A 19,129-nucleotide genomic window follows, 5' to 3' on the forward strand; every position below is an offset into this window, starting at 1 on the left:
TGACGTTGTCCCAACTCTTCAGCCGGCTGTTACATCTTCATTCCAGGTCCCCTCTTCTCTCTCTGAGGACACTGCAGTATCTTCCTTATTTATCTTCATCTAACCCATTCTCTAAACTCCTGCTGGAGCCATCACCCTTATTAGAAGTAGTTTCTAGAACCTTCCCCATTGGCTGTGGAGCAGAGTCCAGCCCTGGTGTTCATGGCTCCTCCCAATCTGGTCCACACTCGCCATATTTCCTTCCATTGGTCCTGCCTGACCCTCTCATCATTCTGTGACTGCAGCTCTCCTCCCACCCACCCCCACCCAGTAGTGCAGACCCAGACAGGATCCTCTCTGCTGTTTCCTTTGCTGGGGCTGCTCTTCCAGCTTTCCTCTGCTCCACCGGCTCAGTCCATACTGTTTTGTCAAGTGGCTCCTCCCCATGACATGCTCCTGGCTCTGAAGAAACTACTAATAGCTTTCTTTTCTTTCATTCTTGCATTTATTCTTCTTTTTATCTTTATTGAGATATAATTATATATAACCGTGTACAAATTTAAGATGTACAATGTATTGATTTGATACATTTATATGGTACAAAATGATGATCACCATAGAGTTAGCTAACACTTCCCTCCCATAGCATAATGATCATTTCTTTCTTTTGGTGAGAACATAAGATCGACTCTTAGCAATATTTAAGTATGTAATATTGCATTACTAGCTATAATCACCATACTGTACATTAGATCCCCAGATCTTGTTAATCTAACAACTGTAAGTTTGTATCCTCTGACAAACATCTCCACATCCCCACTCCCACAGCTCCTGGTAACTACCACTCTGCTGCCCATTTCTCTGGAGGTGCCTCTTATATTTGATTCCTAAAACCCCTCTTTCTTTCTTTTTTTTTTTTTTTAAAAAAACCCCTCTTTCTAACCATCAGTTTACATGTCTGATCTAACTGCATGCCCCTCCCTGCACAATGCCTGGGATCTTCTCACTAAAGGCTGGATGGTTAATGGAAGGGGAGCCATTCTAGCTGACTTTTCTGTTCCTGACCCTAAGCCCTAAGATTACATATAAGCCATGCTATGAAATAAAACAAAAAATTCAGAGTTCTAACCTACTTCCACTGAGAACTCATAAGTACAATGTGCATTAGGCTTTTTATGTCATTTAAAAATAACTTGTTAGTTTTTTATATTCTTTGCTCTATTTCTATTTTTTTCAGTATGTAAACATTTCCCTATTGAAACAGAGTATGCTCACTGTAAACATTTTGTTCAGAAATCTTATAATTGATTTTGGAGGGTCAGGGACTAAATTCATTCTTTGGAAGATAGAGGTAGTAGCCCAGCAATACATCTGTCTTCTCATGAATATGTTTTTCTAACTTTTATTTCTTATCGAAAGCTGACTGCTTGGAATGATATGCTCTTTCTTGTTTGTAGATAAGATGCAGATCCACATCTTATTGGAAAGTTAGGAAAACATGAGGGATTGCGGGAAGTTCTTAGAGCTGTCAGCAGGCCTTGTGATTCTCAGTCTTCAGCGGGGCCTTCATGACTTTTCTGGTTGGCAGAAGAGATTTGGAAATAGAGGCTGAGATGCCCATTTCCTTGTAGCTAGAGCATCTTATGCTACTTCTCAGGCTTTCATAGAGTTCGGCTTATCCTGCCCCTCACCTCACTGTGGGTGCCCTTCCTCTTTGATTTAACTGATAGAATCTGGAATACCAGAAAATGAAAGGAAAAAGAATCCTAGAAGACAAAACATTAAGCTCATTCACTTCAAAAGTTAATTCCTTTTCTCCTGAAGCTCTAGAGACGTTTCTAGCATCATACTTTGGAACCTAATTGGGAAGGTAATTTAAGCAAATGCTGTGTATTGTTCTTCATCTTTAGATTTTCCATTAAGTATATGAAATCAGTCTTTAGTTGTTAAGATTCTGTGTCCATGAGAAGTTATCACTAAGCTTTTGTTCTAAATTTATGAGCTAAAGGTTCCAAGAAAATCCCTGCTGGGTATGTCTGAAAGAAGCTATCTGACAGTTTTAAGTGAGTGAAGTGAACAGATTAGTGTTTTTAAAAACTTGCTTTGTATCTAGATGCCCTGAGATGGATGTGTCAGAGGCTGAGAGGGCAGCTGCCTCAGACTCCAAAGAGGTGGCTGGGACTGGGAAGTGGGTGAGGAAGAATTAGGAGGTGGAATTGACAGGGTGGGTGACTGTCTAGAAAAAGGATGATGCTGTCTGTGTGTTTGGGGGAGGGTATGATGTTTATTTTCGTAGGAAGTAGCTCCTAATCTTTAAGCCTCTGTTCCCTTCTCTGTAAAATTTGTAAATAACAGCCCTAGTTAACAGGGTTGTCATGAGTATTAATTGACCCATAGCAATAGAAAATACATTTTTTTTACTATGAAAAAGACAAAGATACTCTGAAAAATAAGATCAGCATCCCCAAGAGGATGTATATTAAGAGCTTAGACCAAAGCCTGCTGCTAACCTATCATCACTGTAAAGCAAAAGTAATGAAAACTTTGACTTGGGGGCCAGAAAGGAACCCCTCAATAAACTTCAGTATGACAGAGAAGCATTCAGCATATGATAAGGTACCTTTGCAACAATGGATCCTTCTGTCTCCTCTTCAGATGTAGGGTGAACTATCACCCTAAGACGATCTTTCGACAACAGCTCCATCTGAAGCTTTACCCCCAAAACCCTACTCCTGCCAAGTTATCAATGATGAATCCTGTTATTCCCTTCACAGCACTCACATTATCTTGTCTGTGTGTTGGCTTATTTGTTGCACATCTGTATCACCCTCCAGGATGGGGCCAAGACCATAATCAGGCTCAGACTCAACTGTATTCCAAGTGTCTGGGCCAGTGCCTAGCACACTTAAGTGCTCAGGGAGTATCTGTTGGATGAATGAAAGACGAGCCATCCAGTTTGTGAACAGGCTCACATGGATGCAGGCTTGTCTGTGTTCAGGGAGAGTCTTCTAAAGCAGCCCTTTGTGGGGACTCTGTCAGAGAAGGAGGGAGGGAGAGCATGGACAAACTGAGCTTGCTCAGATCTTGGTAAATAGCACTCAGAAAGTCAGTTGTTGTTTAGTTGCTGAGTTGTGTCTGACTCTTTGCAACCCCATGGACTGTAGCACGCCAGGCTTCCCTGTCCTTCACTGTCTCCTGGAGTTTGCTCAAACTCCTATTTATTGAGTCAGTGATGCTATCCAGTCATCTCATCCTCTGTCGCCCCCTTCTGCCCTCAATCTTTTTCAGCATCAGGGTCTTTTCCAGTGAGTCAGCTCTTCACATCAGGTGGCCAAAGTATTGGAGCTGCAGCTTCATCATCAGTCCTTCCAATGAATATTCAGGACTGATTTCCTTTAGGATTGATAGGTTGGATCTCCTTGCAGTCCAAGGGACTCTCAAGAGTCTTCTCCAGCACCGCAGTTCAAAAGCATCAATTAATTCTTCAGTGCTCAGCCTTCTTTATAGTCCAACTCTGACATCCATACATGACAACTGGAAAAGCCACAGCTTTGATTATACAGACCTTTGTCAGAGGAGTGATAGCTCTGATTTTAGTACTGTAAACAAAAAATACAGTTTTAAAAGTTTCAAAACATCACACAGAATGATTTATAGCACAACACATTGGTATCTTTGGCTTTGAGGTTAAAATTTCATACTCCATTATGACTTCTCTAGGCCTCACCAACTTGTAAGTATTTTAACTATGTTTGCAACCCGTTGAACTTAAAACTCCTGCAGGTCTGGGAGGAAACAGAGCACATGTCAGCAGCAGTTTTCTCTGGGCTGTCACCTTTGAGGGACTACTGGGATCTCCTCCACCCATTTCCTACCTTCTGGTAGTTCTCTACTTCCCTGCACTGTGCAGGCAGTGCTTTTTTGATAATAATAATAACTACCACCTAGGATTTATTTTCAAGAATATTAATTCTCTAAGTTTGGGGTAAAAAAGTCAGGATCAGAACACAAGGAGGCAGCAAGCAGAGCAGTGTCTGAGGGAGTGTCCAGTCTGTTTTTCCTGCCTGTTTAGAAATCGTCACCAGTGGTCTGAGCAGACAGAGCGCTGTGACACTCTATCCGCCCTTCCTGTCTCTCTTACTATTTCTCCCTCTCTTGTCTGTCCTTCTCTGACATAGCTCGAATAAACTCCCTATTTAGAGATGCCACAGTTGTCAGTGTATCAGATGGTCAGGGAAACAGATGAGTCCTATGTTAGAATCCTCTACAGCAGGGGTCCCCAACCTCCTTTTCATCTAATGCCTGATGATCTGGGGTGGAGCGCATGTAATAATAATAGAAATAAAGTGCACAATAAATGTAATGAGCTTGAGTCATCCTGAAACCATCCCTTCCCATCCATGGAAAAACTCTCACGAAACAGGTTCCTGCTGCCAGAAAGACTGGGGACCGCTGCTGTTATAGCCATGAAGTCCCTGTGAAGAGTGTTCTCTTTCCCCACAGTGCACAGCTGCACTGTTTGAATTCTGTTCTGCAGCTGTAATTCTCCAGGAGGTTTATTGGCCTTTCTCCCACCACTGCATGTGATGACTGGCCCCACTGAGCAGTGCTCTTGTGTTAAAGGGAGGAGGCATTCAATGAGTGCTTCATCTGATAAGGCAGATAATAAGAGGAAGAGTATCCAATATGCCAAAGCATCTTATACATTTTCAGAGTTTTTTTCATGAATTACTATAATTTGAGACTCATGACCATTTCTTTGAAATGGATAGGACAGATAATGTCTCATTTTACAAAGGAGGAAATTGAATTATACAAATGACTGACTACCTGGTCGAATAGCTCTGTCACTTAGTGGTGCTGGGAACTGCTTCCATTTCTTGTTATTATATATCCAAGAATATACCCATTGTATCACAAAATATTATTAAAATATTTTATAACATTATATTTCATTATATGATAAATATGATATGTGGCAGTGCCAAGGATTTTCAAATAATTTAGACCTCAAATAAATTTAAGCGTCAAATAACCTGAGACATCAAGTATCACGTAACTGATACTTGATGTCTAAATTTATTATGAAGAACATTTAATGTGTGTAATAACTTTTTATTATCTTCCTAACTGGAGTTAGCAGTCAGCTAAAATTTCAGTGAATCTCCATAACTATTTTAACTAAAAGCTAAACCCACTACACCTGTGAAACCTGTTAGGTTTCAAAATAACTAATAAGGTACATGATATTGATGATAATAGAGTGGCTAGCATTTACTGTGCCTGCTACTTATCAGGCACTCAGTAACATGAATGTCAACATCAGTACTATTTTCCAGGCAGAAAACTACATTTCAACAAGCTTATATAGCTTTCCCAAGGTCACAGGGCTGGTCAGGTAAACAGCCTGCAATGCTGAGTGAAGTCACTCAGTCGTGTCCGACTCTTTGCGAGCCTATGGACTGTAGCCTATCAGGCTCCTCCGTCCATGGGATTTTCCAGGCAAGAGTGCTGGAGTGGATTGCCATTTTCCTCTCCAGGGCATCTTCCCAAACCAGGAACCGAACCCAGGTCTCCTGCATTGCAGGCAGACGCTTTACCATCTGCCACCAGGGAAGCCCCATTTAGGGAAAAGTAACTAGAAATGTTAGAAACAGATGGCTGACAGAAGGGAGAAAATCCAGACTATTTAAACTCTTCACTGTCTTTCCCTTGAGTAAAGGAGAGAGCATGTGTTAGGAAAAAATCAGTAATTTTTTTGAGTAATTCCTGTTATAGCACCTGATCTGAACATGCCTCATGGATCCCGTTCATTAATCCTCCTAGCAGCCCTGGGAGATAGGTCCTGCTTTTGCTCTGCTCATTTTACAGGCATGGAAACTGAAGTCAGATAAATGGTACAGCCAGGATTAGAACCCAGAGGTTATGCTTTTACTTTTACTTTCTGTAACTCCTCTAAGTTCTCCTTCATCAGCCGGGAGCCAGCACTATGCAAGGCAGTTGATATAGTCAATCTCATTTCCTTGTCCTAACACCCGTGGGAGATTTATTGTCTCCATTTTCGGAAGCCCTAGGGTTCCAAGTCATGTAGTAGCTCCCAGTCACCCACAAAGCAAAGATAGACTTGTCCCCTTGCCTCAAATCTGTGCCAGGAAGTTTGTCCCCAAAGCAGACATGAAATCCAGGCTTATGAACAGCTCTTATCATTGAACTCTCTTCTGCTGTGGCTTCTGCCTGATTTATCAGTGTTTCTGGCATCTCATTGTGGAAAATCAATTCCTCTCTTCACACATATCTGCTGCTTTCTTTAGCTTCTTGTCACTGCCCAGACATGCATTCCTGATTCTTCAAACAAACAAGACAAATCTAAACAGGAAGGGTGTTCAAGGGCATCCAAATGTTGTGCTATTGCTGTTGGGTCTATGAGCACAGTGCGTAGAAGAATAACAAGCTTCTTGGGCAGTTTCTCCCAGAATCCTTGGGTTGGCTCTGCTTCCCTTTGTTGCTTCCTCTTGAAATGTAGCCACACCTCTGGGTAGAACAGTTCAAGGTAGACAGAAATCGCTGGGATAATATGGGATGCTTCCCTCTAAATAAAAGCTGAAGATCCCTGAAGAAAGAGGGTAAAAGAATCATACTTAAGATCTCTGAAAAGTAACTTAAAGAGTGGGAACAAGTTAAAGTAAGAAAAAAATTTTACATGCACGAGATGCAAAACATTTTTTTATCATTAGTTATAGTTAGTAAAAGGAAGGGAGACACTTCAAAATTATAATGAAACTTGAAGGTTGAGAATTAAAAGAGAATAACTCTCCGTGGAAATGAACAGATATAAGGGATGGTGGTGGTTTTGTTTCGGGTTTTTTATTTGCTTTTAGGGGTTTTCGTTTTGGTTTTTGTTGTTGCTTTGGGTTTTTCTGTTTAGAGTGTGCTATCAAGTCACATCATGTTGTCTTTATTTATAATGATAGCACACAGATTAATCTATATTACATCCAAATAGACAAAGGGGGGTTTTCTCAATATCTCAGGCCTGGTCTACTGCCATGCCAGTGAGCCCACATTAATCTTTTAAAATCCTTGATCTGTGTTCCTGCACAGTACTGATTCATTTGGCATGGGGGCTTTCCGATTTATTTTTCAGTATCCTAACGATTTTCAGTAGTTTTTCAGGAACTGCTGTTGGTGGCTAGTGAGGGAAGGCCTAGCAGGTACTGTCCTAGGGCCCCACGTCTGTGCAGCCTATCTTTTTATAAATAGGGATTCTGCTCAGTATTATATCAAAAAGTGAATTGCAAAGGGGTGAAGGTATTGTGAATTTTTAGGAGTATTTTCAAGTGTCAAGTTTGGAAATTGACTAACCCTGGTGAGAGGAGGAACTGCCCTGTTGAAACTGGAACTGATAATCTGTGGGTGGGGAGAGGGAGCCCTCTGGGAGATATCTAGAAGTGACCTCCACCCACAGTGTATAGCTGGCCTCCTCATTTTCCCCTATCAAAATTTATAGTCTCGTCTGTAGTGTACTTTTTTATATAGTTGAGGTCATACTGCTTACATAAACTGCTTCTTCCAGTAATCAATATATTGCAAGCTTTTCCCCACATCATTAAATTCCTAAACATACATTTTAATGGAGGTACAATATTCCATCACATGTATTTAATCATTTTCCCACTGGAAATTTAGATTGACTTTTTTTTTCTTTTCACTACAATAAATGACACTCTGATGAAAATCTTTGTGCATAAATTTTTGTCAACATTTCTCATTATTTCCTCAGGCTAAATTCCTAAAAGTAGAATTTTTGAGTCAACAGATACCATGCCTATAAAATTCAATGTATTTTGCTAAACTTTTTTTCCAGAAATGTTAGATCAATTTATATTCCCACAGTGAGATATAACAATGCATAATTTCAACTGACTGCTCTGCATATAATGTTTTGTTTTGTCAAGAGAGGAGAAAAAAAGAATATTTTTATTAGAAAATTATCTTTTGCCCTCAGTAGCTATTTAAAGAAGAAAAATGCATATATGCATAATAGTGGGAGGAAAAAACTTTTTCTTCTAAAAATGAAAGTGAGAAAATGTACCAGCCAAGACATAGAACTGAATGATAGTATATGGGGCACAGCTACTAATCAGCTAAAATATTTTCAAATATAGGAATTTTTCAATATTCCTAAAATATTGAAAACATTTTGCTCTCAGAACACTAACTCTGGGATGCAAGCACATTTCATGCTCAGAGGTACACGTGCAGGACTTTCAAAGTCTTGAGAGAGAGAATTACATTATATTCAGATCCTACATTTGAAACATGAGGTTAGAAGTAGGGGTACCATCAGCTGTCCTCCTGAGAGACTGTCTTCTTAGTCAACCGATATTGGATGCTTAGGTTCAAATCATGGCTTTGCCACTTACTTTGTGAATTTGGTCAAGTCAGTTACTCTTTCCAGGATGCTGTTTCCTTTTCTATCCAAAAAGGGACATTTTAGCATCCTTGTGAGGACAGAGGTAATGCCACGAGGTCCTCAGCACTTTGTCCAGAGCTGTGCTGTCCAATAGGGCAATCTCATGTGGCTGTTGAGCATTGGGAATGCTGTTGTTCAGTCGCTAAGTCATGTCCTGCTGTTTGCTGAACTGAGACATGCTGTAAGTGTGCAAATGCACACAAGTTTCAAAGACCTAGTACCAAAAATAAACTATTATTTTTTATTATTATCAAAATAATAAACTATTTTATTATTTTGATATTGTTACATGGTGAATGATACTAGTTTAGATATCTTGGCTTCAAATAAAACACATCATTAAAATTAATTTTATTTCCTTCACTTTTCAAATGTTTCCTTTTTGTTCTTTATTTATTTATTTTAATTTTTATTTTTACTTTATTTTACTTTACAATACTGTATTGGTTTTGCCATACATTGACATGAATCCACCACGGGTGTACATGCTTTCCCAAACATGAACCCCCCTCCCACCTCCCTCCCCATAACATCTCTCTGGGTCATCCCCGTGCAGTGGCTTGCATTTTATTTTTATTGGAAAGCACTGCTCTAGAACATAATAAAGATTCAAATATTTTTTAAAAGAAATCAAGGTGGATTGTTTCTCCATCAGAGTTGCCTCAGTATTGTTTTATTTTTGTGGGGCAGGGGAGGCATTCAGTTCCTAGGAGCTGTAGGACATTGGGCTGGGGTCCTCTGCCCTGAATGGTTTCAAATTGGCTAGGGTAAGGATGTTGTATATTATTTCATTGTTTGTCAAGGGAGTGAGTGGAGAGTTTAAAAATAGCATCCCCCTCCCTCCTCTGGCCCCATGCTGATCCCTCCTGAGTTATTTCTGTTGGCTGCATTAGGAGCCTGACATTTGATTCATTCAGTGGGCCCTACCTCGGTCCTTTAAAACAGAATGGACAGTTAGTGAAAGGTCAAAGCCACCATGGCTGGTGGTAGCTGCCCTGGACCATGACAGGCAGAGGAGACACGGAGAATTGAAGAAACAGTAATGGCAAAATGCTTGGTCAAGATCCAGACTCGGAGGGGTCTCCGCCTGCAGTTGGTGAACCACTGCAACAGCAATGTGTTTGTCCGTCTGCTGAGACACAGTTCCAAGATCACAGCCAGAAACACGGGTATGTGCCCTGCAGTGGGCTCCGGTCTGCCCCGGAGAAGGGTGCAGGCTTCCAGCTGCGACTCACCCGAGAATGTCAGAAGTCTGTGATAAGGATGAGAAGGAGAAAGAGGGAGAAAAGCAGGGAGGCAGGAAGGGGAGTGGGCAGGCACTGAGGGAAAATGGGAGGGCTTCAAATGGAGGTCCTGACACTCTCATTAAGTGAAATGGTAGGAAGTCATCCTAAAGGCTAATGACATACATGCTAGTCAGTAGCTCGGTTAGGAAGGAGGCAGTGGTGGTGTATCCAATCCACTGGCTCAGGAATGAGGGATGATTACAGACAAGGCAGATTGGATGATCAAAACATGCTCCTCCCTCCTTTCATTGTTTAAAGGGTAAGATCTTCAAGTGCGCTTTCCTGGATGAGGCAAGACCCTCCTATATCTTCAAAGTAGAGCTGTCCTAAAATATGGTCCTGAAATATAGTATCAGTTAAAGAATTGGGATCAAACAGGTTCTGCTAGTTTCCTTTTCATTGAAAATGTATTTTGTGGTCCTTGGAGGAAATGGGAACATATGTATATGTTACATGTGGTTTTCACCAAGTGATTAAAATTTTAAAAATCCTGGGAAATGTCTGGAATTGGCCATACCTCATGGACATTTGTGGAAATCACTCCTAAGTGAACTTAGTTGTATTTGTATAATGACATAGATAATAGATGATGTGTTCTTATAAAAGATATTTTAAGTATAACTTTATAGAGTGTTTTCCTTGACCCTAATGTTCCTGATAGCCGATCTATGTACATTGACATGTAGAATGCATATAGGATTTTTTTTTATCATAAATAGGATTGTTTGATATATATTGTAGTGCTTTTTTTTCAATTTATCATATGTCATGAAGGACTTTCCATATCAATACATATTAATCTGTATCCTTTTAAAATTGGCTGAATAATATCTTATAGTGAAGACATATCATAATTTATTTAATCACCAAATTATTACTGGAAATTGATATTTCCTATTTAGTGCCTGTAACAGACAGTGCTGCCAAGGAATATGCGTATACAAGTATTTCTTTATGACAGATTCTTAAAAGCATAACTGCTGATTTGACGGATATACACATTTTAAATTTTGATGGAAATGGGCAAACAAATTATCTTCTGAAAAACTAATACTCACTAAAAAGGTGAGTACAAGAATGATTTCTTCCCCACATAAGCACTAACCCTGATGTGACCAATTTCTAAGACTGAAAAAAAAAATGAGATTTTATTATTTTAATATACTTTTAAATATTTTAATTTTTAATAATTTTAATAATTGTTATTTTAATATTTAATATTTAATAATTAATGTTTATATTTATATATTTATAATTATATTTTAATTTATATTTATATTTATAATTTAATTTATATTTATAATTATACTTAATAATTTAATAATTAATATTTTAATTTCAATAAGTTTAATAATTTGATTTTAATATTTTAATAGTTCCTTTTTACTTGTAAAGGTGAGCATCTTTTCAGATGATAATTATCTATGTGCATTTCTGCTTGGAATTACTTGTTTACTTTGTGCATTTCTATTTCATTTTTGTCCCTCCCTTATAGATTGTGAGAATTCTTATCTTTTTTCCTCCTAATTTGTTCTTGGCTTTTAATTTTGTTGTTGTTCAGCTGCTCAGCACTATCCAGCTCTTTGTGACCCCATGGGCTTGCCTGTTCTTTAATTTCCATTGAGTCAGTGATGCCACCCAATTGTCTCATCCTCTGTCGCCCCCTTCTCTTCCTGCCTTCAATCTTTCCCAGCATCAGGGTCTTTTCCAATGAGTCAGCTCTTCATATCATGTAACCAAAATATTGGTACTTCTTATTGCCTTTAGGATTGACTGGTTTGATCTCTTTGCTGTCCAAGGGACTCTCAAGAGTATTCTGCAGCATCACAATTCAAAAGCATCAATTCTTCAACATTCAGCCTTCTTTATTCAGCCTCCCATCCTTACATGATGACTGGAAAAACCATAGTTTTAACTAAATGGATCTTTGTCAGCAAAATGATGCCTCTGCTTTTTAATATGCTGTCTAGATGGATCGTAGCTTTTCTTCCAAGGAGCAAGCATCTTTTAATTTCATGGCTGCAGTCACCATCTGCAGTTTTTTTGGAGCCCCCAAAAGTAAAGTCTGTCACTGTTTCCATTGTTTCCCCATCAATTTTTTTTTCCCCCATCATGAAATGAAATTTGCCATGAAATGATGGGACCAGATACCATGATCTTAGTTTTTTGAGTATTGAGTTTTAAGCCAGCTTTTTCACTCTCCTCTTTCACCTTTGGCTTTCGGGGTAGCTCAGCTGGTAAAGAATCCACCTGCAATGCAGGAGGACCCAGTTTGACTCCTGGCCCAGGAAGTTTCCCTAGAGATGGGATAGGCTACCCACTCCAGTTTTCTTGGGCTTCCCTGGTGGCTCAGATGGTAAAGAATCCGCCTGCAGTGCAGGAGACCTGGGTTCAATCCCTGGGTTGGGAAGATCCCCTGGAGGAGGGAATGGCAACCCACTCCAGTATTCTTGCCGGGAGAATCCCCATAGACAGAGGACCCTGGCAGGCTACAGTTGCAAACTGTCAGATGTGACTGAGTGACTAAGCACAGCTTTCACCTTCATCAAGAGGCTCTTTAGTTCTTCTTTGGTTTCTACTATTAGAGTGGTGTCATCTGCATAGCTAAGGTTATTGATATTTCTTCCAGCAATCTTGATTCCAGCTTGATCTTGATTCCAGCTAGATGTAGCATGGCATTTCACATGATGTACTCGCATATAAGTTAAATAAGCAGGGTGACAATATACAGCCTTGACGTACTCCTTTCCCAATTTTGAACCAGTCCATTGTTCCATGTCCAGTTCTAACTGGTATTTCTTGACCTGTATACAGATTTCTTAGGAGGCAGGTAAGGTGGTCTGGTATTCCCATCTCTTTAAGAATTTTCCACAATTTGTCGTGGTCCACTCAGTCAAGGGCTTTAGAGTAGTTAATAAAGCAGTAGATGTTTTTCTGGAATTCCCTTGCTTTTTCTATGATCCAATGGATGTTGGCAATTTGCTCTCTGGTTCCTCTGCCTTTTCTAAATCCATCTTGTACATCTGGAAGTTTTCGGTTCACATGCTGTTGAAACATAGCTTGAAGGATTTTGAGCTTTTAACTTATTTTAATGTTAACTTTGTAACACAGGTACTTTTCATATGTACAGACAATTTCTACATGTGCAGACTTCTTTTCTGAGTTTTATGTTTTGTCAGTATCCCTCATTCCAAGACTATAAACATGTTTCCTGTGTTTTCATCCGCAAAATTAATGCGTTAGCTTTAACTATGTGAAATTTCTGATAGTCAACTGCCTTTGACCTACAAAAATAGTGATTTCATGTGGTTTGATCTAATATTTGCTTTTAATTGACTTGCTGACTTCTTTGGAATTTTTAATGTGTGTTTGACATGAAGTAGGGATATACTTTTTCTCCTTCCCAATTGGTTAGTGATTTTTCTCAGAGTTATTTAGCATAAGCTCTCATTATTTTCAAAGATGTATTTCTGAATTGCATATTTTAGTATTCCTGCTCCATTATGAACAATAGTATAGTTTTGACATGAGGTAGGTCAAATGCCCCCTTATGGATCTTTTTTTTATCCAGAGTCTCCTGATAATCATGTGCACTTTCTCGTTTGTCATTTTTGAAAATGTGTTGAGATTTGTATTAAAATTGCAGTGAATTTTAGTTCAAAGAGATATGGATCTTCAAAATAATTAAGTTCTCCTATTCAGGAACACTGTTATATTCCTTCATTTTTCCAAGGTATTCTTTTATGTTATTCAGCTATGTTTTAGTATTATCTTCATGCAAGTTTTGAATATTTCTTATGGATAGCCTAGATATTACGTGACTGTTCTAATTTGTGCATTTAGCTATTTTGAATGGGATTTTCCATCATCATATTTTTACATGGTCTTTGTTGCTTTCAAGCTGAACACCTGACTGACTTATAATTAATCCCCCTAGCTTCTTATTAGAATCTTTGCCTTTTTCTGTAGCTGATACAATAGCCTAGAGAGAGTGACAGTTTTGTGCCCTCCTTTCCAATATTTACGCTTCTTATTTTCTGTCTTTATCACATGGCATTATTGAAGTTCACCACAATGATGCTGAAGTGCAGTGAGCGTTTTCTGTCATGTTCCTGATTTTGGTGTGATGATTGATTGTGATGACAGAGAGACCCATGAGATGGTGACAGCTGCATCAGTTAGGACACCATTAGCAGCAAGTAACTCTAACAAACACTGGTTTAGATAATAAGGTGATTTATTATCCAAGACTGCACCAAGTCCAGAGTCAGGGAGGATTCCAGGATTGAGAAGCTAGGTTCATTTCATCTCTCTGCACTGTTCTTGTCAGTTAGCCAGAACTCCCCTCAAGCCATTTGCTGTCAGCATCATAGGATAACTGCCAGAATTCCTGGTGTCTTCTTCACATACAATGTCAAGGGAAAGTCCATTATCTGTCCAGTATATTCTTCTTAGAAGCAAGAAACCTTTCTCAGAACTTCCCCCCTCCCCAGGCAACTCTTCCCTTCATTTTTCATTTTCAGGGTTGGCTCACATGCCCACTTCCAAACCAGAGAGAATGAAATTACTGTGATTGGCTTAGACTAATTATCTGGGAGAGAAATGGATGAGTCAACCATGGAAACTATGAGATTAGCATCTATGTAGGAGAGCCTTCTGAGAGAAGATGAAACATTCAATCTTAAAGAATGAGTAGGAGCCCTCTGGGTGCAGAAGGACTTTCCAGGGAAAGGCAGTTTGTACAGTCAAGGAGGCATGATATAGTGTGACATATTTGGGCATCTGATGCGAACAAATGACTCATTGGAAAAATCCCTGATGCTGGGAAAGATTGAGGGCAGAAGGAGAAAAGGGCATCAGAGGATGAGATGGCTGGACGGCATCACCGACGCAATGAACATGAACTTGGGCAAACTCCAGGAGATGGTGGGGGACAGGGAAGCCTGGCGTGCTGCAGTCCATGGGGTCACAGGGTTGGACACGACTGGGCGACTGAACAACGACAACAAAATAAATAAGAATGATGGAAATGTGTGGGGTAGAGGTGTGCTTTATATACTAAAATGGAGTTTAAATTTTATCCTAAAAGGCATGAAAAGACCTTTTAAGAAGAGAATTCATACAACTAATTAGGCATTTAAAACTATTTTTCTGGCAACAATTCAGGAGTGAGACTGAGATCAGGGAAACCAGTGAGGAGGCCACTGCTCTTATGCAGTTGAGAAGTGATAATCATGGGGTGATAACGAGGTAGGGATCCCTTCGAAGGGAATGGCTACCCGCTCCAGTATTCCTCGGGCTTCTGTGGTAGCTCAGATGGTAAAGAATCTGCCTGCAATGCAGGATACCTGGGTTCAGTCCCTGGATCAGGAAGATCCTCTGGAGAAGGGAATGGTTACCCACCCCAGTATTCTTGCCTGGGAAATCTCATGAACAGAGGAGCCTGGTGGGCTACAGTCCATAGGGTTGCAAAGAATTGGACATGATTGAGTGACTAACACTTTCACTTTTTTTCATTCTCAAGCATGGAGCGATGGAGAGGCAGGGACCACTTTGAAAGTGAATATAGTGGCAGTTTGTAGAAGCTGGTGACAGGTTGGGAGTAAGCAGTGAGTGAAAAGTTATGGCCAACCCTTAGACTGCTGGTGTGGGCAGAGGGTGGTGCTCTTTATTATGTAGTAACTAGTAGAGGAGGAAAAGGCTGGGGTGGGACATACATTGCTTGGATTTGGAAATACTGGGGTTGATGATCCTATGCTCAGGTGTGTGGTGAGTCTGCAGCTCACTGGATGGTTTTGAGTTGAGATGGGTCAGAGATGCAGTAACATGTATTTCTCAAACTAAGTTATGTTCAAACATCTCTGGTCAAGTTAAACCAGTTTTTTAAAAACTAATTTTATGTATTTATTTATTCTGACTGTGCTGAGTCTTCATTGCTGTACAGGCTTTTCTCTAGTTGCGGTGAGCAGGGGCTCATCTTCATTGCAGTGTATGGGCTTCTCACTGCGGTGGCTTCTCTCGTTGTGGAGCCTGGGCTCTAGGACGTGCAGGCTTCAGGATCTGCGGTACATGGGCTCAGTAGTTGTGGCCCACAGGCTTGAAAGGCTTAGTTGCTCCATGGCAAATGGCATCTTCCCCGACCAGGAACTGAACCCATGTCTTCTGTATTGGCAGGTGGATTCTTTACCACTAAGCCACCAGGGAAGTCCTAAACCAGTTATTAAAGAAAACAAAACTGGTTTCTTCTCGTTAGGATCTTTCAGACATTTTAATATGTAAATAGTAATGTTTTTGAGTGTTTACTAAGTGCCGACCACTTCCCACATGTTTATTTATGACTCCTCTGTGCACAATATCCCCATATGATATGGCCTGAATTTTTCCCATTTTATAGATTTTACAGAAAACAGTGACTTATTAGCTTGTCCAAGATTACATCACAATACAAGGCCAGGATTCAGATATAGAATATTTAAGAGAGAGCTTTATAATCTCTGTAATTTCAGTTTATTGAGGCATAATTGACAAACCTGAATGATATTTAAAGTATACATTGTGGCAATTTGATACACATTGTGAAAAGTTCCCCCTAATTAGTACATGCTGCTGCAGCTGCTGCTGCTAAGTCACTTCAGTCCTGTCCGACTCTGTGTGACCTCACATATTTATCTTTTTTTTTAATGAGAACACTGAAGTTCTACTCTCTCGCATATGTCAATTATGTATTGACAACTATACAATTAGGTATTATCAACTATAAAGATCATGTTATACATTTGAACATCAAACCTTATTCATCTTTCAGCTGAAAGTTTGAACCCTTTCCCCATTTCTCTCACCCCCTAGTCCATGGCAACCATTTTACTACTTTCTGTTTCTATGAGTTTGACTTTTCCTTTTTCTTCAGATTCCACATATAAGTGATACCATGGTGTTTTTGCCTTTCTCTGACTTATTTCACCTAGCATAATGCCTTCAAGGCCCATCCGTGCTGTCACAGATGGCAGGATTTTCTTCTTTCTTATGGTTGAATAATATTCCATTGTACACATAGACTACATCTTAATCCATTCATCTGTGCTGTGCTGTACTTAGTCACTCAGTCATGTCTGACTCTTTGCAACCCCATGGACAGTAGCCTGCCAGGCTCCTCTGTCCATGGGGATTCTCCAGGCAAGAATACTGGAGTGCGTTGCCATGCCCTCCTTCAGGGGATCTTCCCAACCCAGGGATCAAACCTGGGTCTCCTGCATTGCAGGCAGATTCTTCACCATGTGAAGCACCAAGGAAGCCCCTAAGTCAACTACATTTCAATAAAAGTTAAAAAATAAAATGTTGGCTGTATTCCTGGTATTGTACAATATATCCTAGTTGCTTATTTTATACCTAATAGTTTGTACCTTTTAATGCCCTACCTCTATGTTGCCCCTCCCTCCTCCCTTCCCTCCACGGAAACTGCTAGTTTTTTCTCTTTATCTGTGATTTTCCTTCTATTTGTTATATTTGCTGGCTTATAGTGTATTTTAGATTCCCCATATAAGTGATAATTACAGTGTTTGCCTTTGTTTGACTTATTTCACTTAACATAATGCCTTTCAAGTCCATCCATGTTGCTGCAAATGGCAAGATTTTATTCTTTATGGCTTAATAGTATTCCACTGTATGTATACACAACATCTTCATTGTTCCAATACCTGTTGGTAGACAGGTTGCTTCCTTATCTTGGCGATTGTAAATAATGTTGCTATGCACACTGGGGTTCATCTATCTTTTTGAATTAATGTTTTTAAGTTGTTTTTTTTCTTTGATAAACTGAAGTTTTTTGGATGTACACAAGAGTGGAATTTCTGGGTCATGAGGTAGTTCTATTTTTTGTTTGGTTTTTTTTTTTTTTTTGAGGAATCTCCATATGGTTTTCCACAGCCATAACTTTTCGATGAGACCTTGTACTCTTAACCTTAATAGTAATATCCAAAAGGTGATAGTGTGCACAGTTTCCTAAATTAATTTCAAGGAAAAATGGGCAAGGACACTGGTGACTTGCAGAGCTGTACAGAGGAATGCTGCAGGAGCATGGTGGAGCCGTGCATACGGCTGAGATTCCAAGCGGCAGGCTACAGTGTGACAAGAGCAGAGAGCTGAGGCTACTACAAGTAGACAGGAAAAGACTGTGGGAAAGACAGAAGTAGCTCAGAATCATGAGACGGAAACCAGGAGAGTGTGGAGTCACAGAGGCACAGCGGCCAGGAGAAGGACAGGAAAGAATGCACACTGTCTTCAGCAACACGCTAATCATCGGATACCTTGGTGAGAGACACTTCAGTGGTCTGGAAGGGGCAGTTGACTGTTGCAATGAAAGGACAAGGATTGATTCTCTTGAATTCTAGATACTGAAATCAAAATCATTGTAAAAGGTTTCAAAATGCTCAGCTACTCTTATTAGAGGCATGAGCAAGACATTGGTGGGTGATAACAAAGGGAAGTGAGATTTGGTGCTCATGGCTGGGAGGAACATTAGGATTTCATGTGAAGTGTGTGTTTGTGTGTCTAAGTTTCCATTCGTCTATACTTTCCTGAGTCACTGGGATGACTCTAACGGGTTTTAAATAGAATGAACAGGCAGCCTCCCAAGTTTATTCAGAGGCATCAGGTGCATTTCTAGTGTGAGATATTTTGCAGTGCCCATGCCTGAAAGTGAAAACTCTCCTCTGAGAATGTACAAGTCATCCTCAGGATATTTTCTTTTAAACCTATGTGACACAAGCTTCACTTGAAGGATTGGACTTTATCCCCAACAAAGGGAAGATAAAAGAGTCACATAGGTTTATGACATACTGTGTTACTACAGTTGGAAGTCTGCATGCTACTTAATGTGGATAGAAAACATTTTATGGACTGATAGCACATGCCGAATAAAATAAACTTGAAAGTTTACTTCTAATCTAAACCACTAATCCCCACAACAGTAAGTGGTTTTATTTATTTATTTTGCTTCTCTCCTGGCCATGATACAATCACAGGAGCTGTGACATAGAAACATAATTAGGTGACTATAAAATCTACCAGGCAAACCTTTTGGGGGTAAAATAGGCATTTTAATGCTGCTAGGACAGCAGGCAATAGGAACTATACCAGGCAAATAGAGAAAAGTGCTCACCTTACATATAATGATACTGTGATTTCAGCAAATGAAATTGGCCAATAACATGGAAGATTCTTCCTCTTTTATTGAGAAGTGAGGGTCCCCCTGGACCTCCCAGATTGCCTTCTCTTCAGGAATGTAAATAAGACCATGGTGGTTACTCCAAAGCTTTGGAGTCAGGCAGGCTTGGGCACTAACTCCTGCTGTGTTGTTTCCTAGAGTCATGACCTTGTGCAAGTTACTTAACCT

At 39.9% G+C, this 19,129-nt stretch overlaps 1 protein-coding gene across 3 annotated transcripts in view; it reads left to right on the forward strand.

Annotated features, from left to right (window-relative positions):
- LOC120860300 (FERM domain-containing protein 3) overlaps positions 1 to 19,129 on the forward strand; it is a 345,585-nt gene that overhangs the window by 288,710 nt on the left and 37,746 nt on the right. Inside the window, exon 1 of one of the 3 annotated variants that reach the window (XM_040236081.1) lies at positions 9,465 to 9,621. The exons of the other annotated variants lie outside the window; for them this stretch is intronic. Within the exon in view, the coding sequence (XP_040092015.1) occupies positions 9,495 to 9,621 (127 nt within the window). The 5' untranslated portion in view covers positions 9,465 to 9,494. Of the gene's footprint in view, positions 1 to 9,464; positions 9,622 to 19,129 lie in introns of those variants that run through there. 3 annotated transcript variants of the gene reach the window in all.

This window comes from Oryx dammah, unplaced genomic scaffold (genome assembly GCF_014754425.2).
Source record: "Oryx dammah isolate SB20612 unplaced genomic scaffold, SCBI_Odam_1.1 HiC_scaffold_11056, whole genome shotgun sequence".
Lineage (NCBI taxonomy): Eukaryota > Metazoa > Chordata > Mammalia > Artiodactyla > Bovidae > Oryx > Oryx dammah.